General features: G+C 37.2%; 1 protein-coding gene across 1 annotated transcript; it reads right to left on the bottom strand.

Moving 5' to 3' along the window:
- Positions 1–9,202: 9,202 nt before the first annotated feature.
- Positions 9,203–11,578, bottom strand: LOC104085915 (ABC transporter G family member 23). Its single transcript, XM_009590038.4, has one exon. It carries the CDS (start codon positions 11,454–11,456, stop codon positions 9,465–9,467), a length of 1,992 nt encoding a protein of 663 aa, XP_009588333.1. The 5' UTR covers positions 11,457–11,578; the 3' UTR covers positions 9,203–9,464.
- Positions 11,579–12,425: the final 847 nt, after the last annotated feature.

Below are 12,425 nucleotides of genomic sequence, written 5' to 3'. Positions count from 1 at the left end.
TATGGTTGTTGAGAATAAACTTCCCCACAAAAATAATATTCGCGGTAATAAAAATAAAATAATAACGTAGCACCGAGATACGGTAATTAACGAGAATAAAAGAGTGACAACGACATGAGAGCCGACATACTCCTTCTGATGCAATCCAAGCTCTTGAAGGAACCGTTTCAACCATATCATCTCCTTGCCAGCTTCAGTAGCGGCAATATACTCCGCTTCAGTTGTAGAGAGTGTGATACACTTCTGCAACCTCGACTTCCATGATATAGCTCCCCTTGAAAATGTAAACAAATATCTAGTAGTGGATTTTCTATTATCAATGTCACCTGTCATATCAGCATTTGTATAGCCCTTCAAGATTGCATTAGATCTTCCAATGCACAAATAGTCTTCTGCGGTACCTCTCAGGTACCTGAGTATCCACTTGACTGCTTCCGAGTATTCTTTTCTAGGATTTTCAAGAAACATGCTGACAACACCAATTGCGTGAGAAATATCAGGTCTAGTGCATACCATTGAATACATCAAACTTCCAAAGACAGAGGAATAAGGAACTTTGGTCATGCTCTCCTTTTCCTCCATTATTGTAAGACACATCTTCTTGCTTAACTTTAGAAGACTAGCAAGAGGCGTGCTAACTGGCTTAGCATTCTTCATGTTGAAGCGTTCCAGTACACGTTCAATGTATTTCTCTTGAGACGGCCACAAATTTTTGCTTGTTCGCTCTCGAAATATCTTCATACCCAGAATTTGTTGTGTTGGGCCCAAGTCCTTCCTATCAAATGACTTGGACAAATCTCTCTTCAACTTTGCGATCAACTCCTTGTCTTTTCCTACAATTAACATGTCATCCACATACAACAACAAAATAATAATAAAATTGTTATCAGAAAATCTTTTGAAGTATACACATGGATCAGAATGTCTTTATGTAAGTTTTAATTTTCATGAATGAGTCAAACTTCTTGTACCACTCCCTTGGTGCCTGTTTCAACCCATAAAGACTCTTATTCAGTTTGCACACCATGTGTTTCCTTTCCAGCTACTTCAAATCCTTCTAGCTGCTCCATATAAATCTCCTCTTCCAAATCTCCATGAAGAAATGTAGTTTTCACAACCAACTGCTCCACTTCAAGATCTAGGCTAGTTGTTATACTCAAAATTGTTCGAATAGAAGTCATTTTGATAGCATGTGAGAAAATTTCATCAAAATCAATACCTTTCTTCTGTTCGAAGCCTTTTACCACTAATCGAGCTTTGTATCTGACCAACTAGCCATTTCCATCTTTCTCGAGTTTAAAGACCCATTTGCATTTGAGTGGTCTTTTACCCTTAGGAAGTTCAACCAGCTTGTACGTGCTATTTTTCTACAGAGATTTCATTTCTTCTTTCATGACTTTTATCCACTGGTTCTTTTCTGGATGGGACAACACCTTCTTAAGGTTTTCTGGCTCCCCCCATCATTGATGAGGACATACTTTGTGGTTGGGTACCTGCATGACTTTACCCTTGGCCTCTCTGATCTCCTCAGAGGTTGAGGTTGTTCTTCTTCTCGAGTGGGGTACTCCACTTGCTCGACATCATCATCAAGTTTCCCCCCTGCTCAATAATCTCACCAGGTTGCTCGTCCTACTCGGTAACCTTGTCGGTCCTACTTTCTTCACTTGTGAGATTGTTAGAAGTAGAAGGAATGGTAACAAGGTTAGTGATTATACCATTCTTGGCCTTCTCTAACTGATCATCTACAACTTCAACTTCACTTTCTCGCAAGATTATTGTCATGCCCCGACCTCGGGGAGAGTGACCGGCACTCAACCGAGATAATCCGGCCAAGCAAGCCTACTAGATTTCCTTCTACCCAAACTCGCTCATGAATAAAGGGAAGATATACTTCGTTAATCAAACAATGAGGCTAGATCATGTATACAACACCAATTCATTACCATTAGTTACTTCATTTTAAAGTCTCAAATTATATACACTTTCATAGTTTGAAGTGTAACAAGTGATTCAAGTACAACATTACTAGTTTGACTTTTCCAGCACCAATACACAACCCACAATATGTCTACAGAGCCACTAATAGATACAAAAGAGTACAATGATAGTACCGACAACAAGGCCCCGTCTATACCTCCAACATAATACACGAGGAACAAAAGATACATGACCCAGAAATGAAGTGGGGCTCACCAAGTCAGCTGGGAAGAGAGTGTACCGCTATCACTGATCAATGGCACCTACTGTGGAACCACCTGCATCCATTAAAGATGCAGCGCCCCGAAAAAAGAGACGTTAGTACATATGGAATAGTACTAGTATGTATGACTAAACACCCTCTCAATAGAACGGGTAACAACACAAGGGAGAACAATCAATAGGATCAATGAGAGCCTCAAGTAATACCAAAACATCAAGTTAGGAGCAAGATAAACTTTCAAGTAAATTTCATTATATTAGGTTGGGAGATCTTTAGCATCGATATATCACCGTGATTTAGTACGGAGTCCGATCACGGCACAATCGTCTAGGTCGTCTCATCTAAAGACATCAACCACAATCACAATCTCTACACAAAGCCTCACCCCAATATGTGCGGGTAGAGGTGTATTCACAATATCGCAATCTCTACATAAAGCGGGCTTGCCGCCTCACCCCAATGTGTACGGGTGGAGGTGTATTCACAATTTCAATTATAATTTACAACACAATAACCACCATGTGTGCGGCATGACGTCCGATCACGACCTGATCGGCTAGGCCGTCTCACCACAATACTGTGTGGATCGACATCATCTTTTTATATCAATCATCTCATCCCAATTAAGTGGAATAATTTTATCATATCAATCTCATCCCAAATAAGGGAAAATAATCACAATGCACTCCTACACTGGCACGTGTAGTTTCGAGATTAGGTTATTTCAACCTACCCTTCCTCGGTGACTATCGATACTCCTAAAATATTTATTATAAAAATAAAAATAAAAAGGCTTTCAACTTATTTCATAATCTTTTCACCTCTTTTTATTTCATTGGCACTAGTGGCCACAAATATAATATCATTCTTGGCACGTCTGCCGTATTTCATATTTTATGCTCACCTCTTTCGCTTTCAACCATCATCATGGATCATCAACAACAAAGCTTTTCAAATCAAGACTTTAAATACACATGTGAGCAATTAAGAGTCTTATGCACATAGATATTTCTTACACAATTTGGTATAATAACTTTAACTTGAAACACGACTTGAAGTCATAACATTTTAATACATAACTCATGCTTTGAACACGTTCCAGAAGAATAACATAATATATATATATATATATATATATATATATATATATATATATATATATTTCGACACCAAGCTTATTCGGAATAACCATTTTATAATGAATAACTCGGGATATACAAGAACATTGTGGGATTCAATTCTAAGAGAGAAGTTTAGCAACATACCTCGTTTGAGTTACGTTAAATTACTACAATGTTTAGCAATCCCAATCTAGTTTTATACATAACAAAATTGAACAAAAATTAGGAAGATATTCATAGTTTCAGATCATTTGAGCATTTTATCAAACACTAGGTGTGGATCATGATTTCAAGGTTCTTCTATGGTGGATTCCTTTATCCCACAACTAAATCATTATCCATTTGAGCTCAACAATCTTCTCACAAACCTTTGGGTACATGCATGTACAAATAATACTCTCACACCCAAGAATCACACTCCCCATTAATCATCTTTTACCCAAATTCGAAATTGGAGAATTGGGGGAAGAAATTCTTACATTTTTGAAATCCTAGCAAGTTTCTCTTGATGAAGCTCCAAGGCTTGATCCAAGTTGAGTAGTGAAATCCTTGAATCCTCTCCTTTCTCTCTCTAGAATAACTCTCTTCTCTCTCTAAAGTATTAGATAACCCCTCAAAAATGAAAGCCCTGATATGCGATCGCATAACACTTTTGCGGTTCACAAAATGGACCACATAGTGGGAACTTCTGTGTAGGTATGCGACACATCTACGGTCTGCAGTTCAATTATGCGGTCGCATAATGGAGCGCAAAACCCCCTTTCTGAAAGTTATATTACTGGTTCTGCGACGTATGTGCGGCCCGCGAAATGCTTATGTGATCGCATAACTGACCGCAAAACAACCTTCAAAATCGGTTCATTTCTCTGTTTCACTCTGCGGTCAATCTGCGGCCCACATAATGGTTCTGCGGTCGTATAGCCGATCGCATAAATGAAATTTTCTGCAAAATTATTCTTCCAACTCTCCGACGCACTGTACAACCCAACGTCTGTACTGCTTCTACAAACCTCAAACACATAAACCCACATCCGCACCACGAAACCTTTGGTTCTAGTGAAATTTTTACGGGGCTTTACAATTCCATATATGCTTCTAATGACCTTCTTCTTTATAGGATCCCACAATCTGTACCCAAACTCTTCATCTCTATATCTGATGAATATGCACAGAACAGATTTATCATCCAGCTTTGTTCTCTGCTCTTTTGGTACATGTGCAAAAGCTCTGCAACCGAACACCTTTAGATGTGAGTAGGACACCTCCTTGTTGGTCTAAACTCTCTCTAGGATGTCAAACTCCAATGAAACTGATGGACTCCTATTGATCAGGTAACAGGCTGTCTGAACTGCTTCACCCAGAATGACTTAGGCAGTTTATCCATTCTGAGGATGCTTCTCACCTTCTCAACAATGGTGCAGTTCATTCTCTCAGCTACACCATTGTGTTGTGAGGCTCCAGGAACTGTCTTTTCATGTCTAATCCCATGGTTCAAACAGTACTCTTCAAATTCCCTTGAAATGTACCCACCTCTATTGTCACTTCGGATACGCCTTAGCTTTTGGCATGTCTCCCTTTCCACCAGAGCATGAAACTTCTGAAAAACTTAAAACACCTGATCTTTGGTTTTCAAAATATAAACCCACAATTTTCGTGAAGCATGATCAATAAAAGTAACAAAATATTTATTATCGCCCATTGATTCAATTTCCATTGGACCACAAACATCAGAATATACCAAATCAAGTATATTCAATTTTCTTTCAGACAATATCTGAAATGAGATTCTATGTTGCTTACCAAATAAACAATAGTCACAAGGTTTTACCATTGTACCTTTGGCATAAGAAATGAGTGATTTTTTGGCAAGAATCTGCAATCCTTTCTCGCTCTTATGACCCATTTTTTTGTGCCACAAATCTGCAGAAATCTCATCTTGTGCCACGTTCAATTCACATTGGCATATTTTTGCATTTGTCTTGTACAATGTGCCACGGGCAACTCACTTTGCAATCACCAATGATCACTTGGTGAGTCTCCACTTTTGATTTGCAAAATAGTTCTCGTATCTATCTCGGTCTAAAGAAATTTTCGAGATCAAGTTCATCCGCAAATCAGGTACATGCCGCACGTCCTTTAGAACCAATATGCATCCGGCATTGTTTCTTGATACAAATATCACCGGTCCCCGCAATCTTTGAGTAACTTGTGTTACCTATTTCCACTGTGCCGAAATCACCTGCTATATATCTGCAAAAAAATATCTCTTGCCGGTGTGGCATGGTAAGATGTTGTTGTGTCAACCACCCATTCCGACTCTAGATCTGCCAAGTGCATGCATTCTTCTTCCTCATTTATGAAAAGAATAACATTATCATTGTTTTTCACCATAGCGGTTATGTTGTCGTCATTCTTCTTGCCACTGATTTCACCTTTGCCCTTCCTTGGATTTGGGCAATCTCTTTTGAAGTGACCTGGTTGATCACAATTGTAGCAATTTCTGGCTTTTAATTTGGATCGGTTCTTAGACTTCCCACGAGCTCCAGATATACCATAGTTGCTCGAGATCCTTTGATAACTCCTGCCTCTACCTTCTGTGATGAGAGCATGTCCTTAATTTTCAGGCTTTTTTCTCATCTTCTCATTGAGTAGAAGAGCCGGCGTGACATCTTTCAACTCAATGGTAGTCTTACCGTGCAGGATGATTGTTGCCAAATTATCGTATGAAGATGGCAATGAGTTCAATAGCAAGATGGCTATGTGATTAGTCCATTAAACACATTTAAATGTGACAAAAATTTCGTACCTTCACCCATGTGTAGGGCGTATAGCTGCTTCTTCAGGTACAATTTATTTGTTAGCATTTTGGACATGTATAGGCTTTCCAACCTTGTCCAAATGACACATACTATGTCTTCATCAATGATGTTATTTGCCACATCATCTGATAAGTGCAACCGGATTGCACTAGCAGCCCTTTCATCCAAGTCAACCCAATCATCATCTTTCATGGTATCAAGCTTTTTGGCATCAATATCTAGTACCTTGTGTAATCCTTGTTGGATTTGAAGATCCCTCATCCTTCTTTGTCATGTTGAAAAACCGCTATCTCCGTTAAATCTTGCTACCTCGTACTTTACTCCTTACATTTTTTTTATCACCGAGTATAGTATTACCGTCAGTGAATAGTACTTATGCGAACGAGCAGAACCAGTGCTCTGATACCAGTTGTTGGGAATAAACCCCCCCACAGAAATAATATTCACGATAATAAAATCGGAATAATAATGTAGCACCGAGATACGATAATTAACAAGAATAAAAGAGTGACAACGACTTCAAAATTTTTACGTACAAAACCCTTTTGAATCAGGGAAAAATCACGGCCTCGAGAGGAGCAAATAATATCACTATAACAAGAAATTTTACACTTTGTAGGTCCGAGTAAAATGCTCTAAAGACCACTACAACACTCAAAAGAAATAACCTTCTTTTGATATTCTCACCTCACTATATTATCGCTCACTCTCTATTTTTCTCACAGACCATTTTCTTTTACTCTGTCTGTGATGCCCCACTCTTTCTTTCTCTCTCTCTGTTGGTGTGTAGAAATGAGAGCCGGAACTCTCCTTTTATAGTGTTGAGTGCCTACCATATTTGACAATTTGCAGATTTGCAAATCAAATAAGTCATAATGAATCTAACACTTTTCCTTCATTTTCTTCTTTTCATTTGTAGGGATGGACCCTACAATGGCCGGATTAAAAACGGATAATGCAGAAACGAATAAAATATCCGACCCGACCCATAGTTAATAAGGATAGAAAACGGGTTAACCGATAGATAATATGGATACCCGTGTTATCCATTACTTCTTCAATATTATCACTTTTGGAAGAATTCCTAGTATTCCAAACTTGAAAAAGCCCCCATTTAAGTATTTGCAAATATAAAAGTTAAACAAATTGGTTATCTATTTTTAAGCGGATAATATGGTTGTTATCCATATTTGACCTATTTTTTTAATGTTTATTATTCAATCTTTTTTAGTGAATAATATGAATAGATAAATATTTTTGTTATCTATTTTGCCATCACTACTTGTGGCTCCAAAAGATGGTACAGAAGAAATATCCAATCCTATTGTCTAGCTAAATGGGGCTTATTAGCCAACGGTAATGTTGTAAACAGTCTGCACTTCTGCTTTGGTTAATCTGTTTCTATGCTTGAAATTAAAAGTGTCAAGTGGTCGGGCCGGGCCGGTCGGGTAGAGGAAAAGGGAATCGATCGGTTTTGGTACCGGTCTGGTTATCTATTATTTTTTATCGGGTTTACCGATTCTGGGCTTTCCCGGTACTAAATTGAACCGGAACGGTTCCGGACCTAATGGGACGGGCCAGATTTATTTAATTTTTTTTTTGTATTTTTATAACAATCGTAATTTATATAAAGATAAAGTAAAAATGTAAAACACTAAAAACTAACGTATAAAAAGAATGTTTGAATAAATTTCAAAGGTTTTAAAAGCCTTATACTTGGAAAATTCATTACAAATTTAAGATAATACAATGAACATGTAAAAAATATAACCTATACTAGAGTGTTGATAACTTGATATGTAAGGATCAAACTTCAAAGGGTTTTATTTCATATTTTCATTGCATAATAATAGTTCAAATTAACTTCTCTAACAAACTAAAACATTAAGCTTAAATAAGTCTAATAATTTCAAAATAACACAAATTGTCTCAAATCAACTTAAATACGAATTTCTGGAGGACGCTCAAGACAACTCTTCATATGCCTCCTTAAACAGCCTGTGCCCTCCCACTTTCGACGAACATTTAAGACTCGAACACAGTTCTTGCACTCTACTTTGCGAACTTCTTCATTTTCTTCTACCAGCTCAAAGTGTTTCCAAACATATGAGCGCACTCTAGAAGCACAGGATATGATTTAACTTGAATTGATAATTTGAGTTTGAGAATTGAGAGATGAGTGAAGAAATGAAGAAGAGGAGGAGTCTATTTATAGTTTTTTCAAAGGGCTAAATTAGTAAATAATAAAAGTGTTATTTTTGAAAAAAAATACCCAAAAAGGGCTATTCTTGCAAATTAGCCGTTGGACAACGGTCAAAATGGCAGCTGACCGTTGCCAACGGTCAAGATTATTAAAAAGAAAATTGGACTAACCGTTGAACCGGTCCGATTAACCGGTTCACGAGTGATAAGACCTTACCGGGTTGTACCTGTCCGATTAACCGACATTCAAATTTTACCCGACACATGCCAATTCTCGTCCCAACCCGGCCCGGCCCGGCCCCTTGCCACCGGGCCAAGTCGATCCTATCTAAAACTGCCAGTCCGGGATCGGACCAGCCCGGCCCGTTTGACACCTTTACTTGAAACTGATTAACTAGTAACCTTATCATGGTCTCATCGATAGTGGTGAGAAATAGGTAGGCTGGGCCAAAGGTAAGACACATGCTGCATATGTCTTGGCAAATCATGTATGGATTGGGCTGCTTTGAACTGCATACGGTTTAATACGATATCTCATAGATGTTGTCCAGCCCATTTAGAGCTACTTGTCGTATTGTCAGCCATCTAAGAACCTGAGATCTACAACTCCATCGATTCCATTATATCATGGTATTTCAACTAGATATTGAGTTTAAGCCGCTAATTTGACTTATATAGTACTAACTGCTATATTAGTGACAACAGAAGATGATATTAAAGTAACGGTTGAAAATAAAACAAACATTTAATCAAAGTCAAAATGTAAATAGTTTAATGAATTTAAATTCTTAAAAGTTGCGAAAGTCGTATAAAAATAGAATAGTATCAAATATTTTGGAACAATCTCAAAATGAAAAGAGTTTCATATAAATTGAAATGAAGGGATTATAAATAAAAAATAAGGTTTATAAAGACTTTAGGCTATTAGTACATGACAACTAGATTTAACACGATAAATAAAAGATTTGTACAATATCACTCTAGTAAGCTAATCTAATGTAGGAATAAACATGAGATAATCAGGCTATCATCAATCTTCAACACTGAGCTTGCTGGTCTTCAATCTCCAGCAAATGTGCTTTTTCATCATCCTGAATTCTGATCTTCAGCTGTTATAATCTTTCAAATTGTTGTTTTTGACACTTTCCTTGCAAGAATAATCCAACAAATAACCCTATAAAACACAAAGAAAGCAAACATAATTCCAACATTCATCCACCTAGTATCCTTGTCAAGTCCCCTGTTCTTCAATACATCATATCCTGTCAGCAAACATTCTGAATGATTTTCATCATTCCAAGAGAAACATTTGCTTCTCAAACTCCAATATTCATTTGTCAGTAGTGCATCCAAAGGATACCTATATAAAGAAACATAGTACATAAACAGCCAATATTTAGGTATGCATTCCTTTGGTATAAAATAGCCAGAGAAGAGAAAGAAAGCCCCAAGAACAGTGCAAATCAGAGAATTCCCTGATATAAAATCAGGAGAAACTGCACTGAGAAACAAAACCAAAGAACTTGCCATCAAAACTATCACCCAAACCACAAAAGTGAAGAACACGAAAGCTGTAATCGAAGGATTCAGCCCTACGATCCAATAAACTGGGACAGCAAAAAGAATGGCTACTGCAAAGAGAAATGGAAGGAAGATTATCGTGTTCGCGATCATGTAAGAAGAGATTTTATAAGCTCCTCTTGACGCTTCCTTCATTATAACGCGCCTTTCTTGAAGATAAATTGGAAGTGCTTCAACTGTAGAAGATAGCAAAAAACTTAGGCTAAATGCAAAAAGGCCTAATCTTTCTGTAACTCCACCTTCATCATTCCTCATTTTAATATACACACTTCCAAGTCCAAATCCTCCCACTAGAGCTTGCATCGTTCGTGCCAAGAAAAGTTGCTTTGTCCTGTAAATAATTTTCCAGAATCTTGAACATAACACTGCTATTTCAAATAAACTTGAGCAACCTGAATTCGAAACAACACCAGTTTTTGCCTGATCGATTACTTCTTTACTCGCGCCATCTTGAATTATAGCCTCCTCCCATCTCAAATAAGAACATGACTGATATTTGGAATGTAAGTTCTGGTTTTCCAACACGGATATAATTTCCATAGCAAATTCAAGAGGGTTAAGCTGAATAGGAATTTCATATCCTATTCTACTTATATTTTCCTCGAGCGATTCAAGAGAACCATAATGAACAACAGATCCATGATTAAGGATCAAGAGATTGGAAATATATTGAAGAATTCTATAACTAGGCTGATGAATAGATAAAATTATGGTTCTATGTTTTGTTTTTGCCATAGATGAGAGCAATTCAATAACTTGAAGTGCTGAACTGCTATCTAATCCTGAAGTTGGCTCATCTAAGAGTAATATATTAGGATCGTGAATCATGTCAACTCCAATTGACACTCTCTTTTTTTCACCACCTGAAATTCCTCTGTTTTCTTCATCTCCAACAAAGTTATCAGCTACATGGTCAAGCCCAAGTTCTTGCATTAAGCTTTCAACTCTTTCTTCTCTCTCCTTTGGACCCATTCCTCTTAACCGAAATTTTGCACTAAACATTAAAGTTTCCTTTACAGTTAAGAGAGGAAGTAAATTGTCCTCTTGAGCAACATAACCACATATATTTCTTAATTGGACAGGACTAGTAATTGCATGGTCATTGAGATAAATACTTTTAGTATCAAAATCTTTGTTCCTTACCCTACCTGATATCACACGTAACAAAGTTGACTTGCCCGTTCCACTTGGTCCAACGATTGCTAGAATCTCAGAACATCCAGCTACAAAAGAGACTGATTTGAGTATGCTGATTTTTGGCTTAGTACTTTTCTTGATTAAGGAAGAAAAGATCGATGAATTCGGAGAAATAGTATAGGAGAGATTACGAACTCTTAGTTCGTAAGTTTTGTTATTTGAAGACGATTGTGGTGGTGGTGGTGGAGGTGATGACGAGTGAAAAGAAGAAGAATTAGAATGAGTTCTAGTGGATTGTTTGGCTGGTGAACATGAAGTTGAAGTTGAGAAAAGTATCATTGAGTCATCTTCAGGACTACCAGGGCTTGGTTGATATGTAGTACATGGGGAAGCCATTTTTTTGGAGTTGAGAATAGATCAAACAGAAATGCAAGAAAGTGAAGATAAGGGAAGAATCTCAAGTCTAGAGAATTGCTTTGTTTGGATTGGGAAAAAGGAAGTTGAACAAACTAGGTTGATTGTAGTTATGGTTTCCTAATGCTGGTGAAAATACGTAATGTAAATATAGGCAGCGTTTGGCCATCTACACAGTTTGACTAACATTTGTTACGGTAATATCTTCTAATTATCTTATCCCACCAGAATTTAATCTAATATGATGATGTATACAGCAAGTTTAAGAGCTAATCTTTTAGGAGTATAATTTTTAATCTTCAACAAGTTTAAGGTCATCCACTGCAGGGGCGTATGTAGCACGTAGGTAACGGGTTAAACTGAACTCATAACTTACCGGGCATAAATTTATGTATAAAAATCTATAAAATTATAAAAAGTAGTATATATGAACCCATAGTTTTAAGAATATAATAGGTTCAATATGAAAATTTTTATTTTGTGCCTCACACAACTGACACTAGTTGTATGAGGCCTCTCTTTTGTCTCACAATTTTGTGGTCCCAAAATTTTGTGGACCCAGATTTGTAAGATATGTGTCCACAAATGTGTGAGATAAAAAGAAGTTTCACACAACTAATGTCACTTGTGTGAAGCACACCGTAAAACAACGCTAAAAATATTAAAGGTTGAAGCTTGAACCCATACAGTTTGAATCGTGGATGGAATGTCGAATTCTACTCTACTGACACGACATACAGATGACAAGAATGTCTAGTGCTATTCTACTGCCACAATAAGGGATGTACCAGGTGTAGTCATGTACAGTGGTGGAGCCACATGCACCTAAGGGTGTCAACCGATATCCCTTTATCGAAAAATTATACTGTTTAGCTCGGTAATTTTTTTAAAAATATGTATATATACTATATAATAATACCTCTTGATTTCTTGGTGAGTTTGTTTCTTTAT

The sequence above is a fragment of the Nicotiana tomentosiformis genome, chromosome 3 (assembly GCF_000390325.3).
Source record: "Nicotiana tomentosiformis chromosome 3, ASM39032v3, whole genome shotgun sequence".
In the NCBI taxonomy this organism is placed as follows: domain Eukaryota; kingdom Viridiplantae; phylum Streptophyta; class Magnoliopsida; order Solanales; family Solanaceae; genus Nicotiana; species Nicotiana tomentosiformis.
This window is presented reverse-complemented; position numbering and strand designations above follow the sequence as displayed.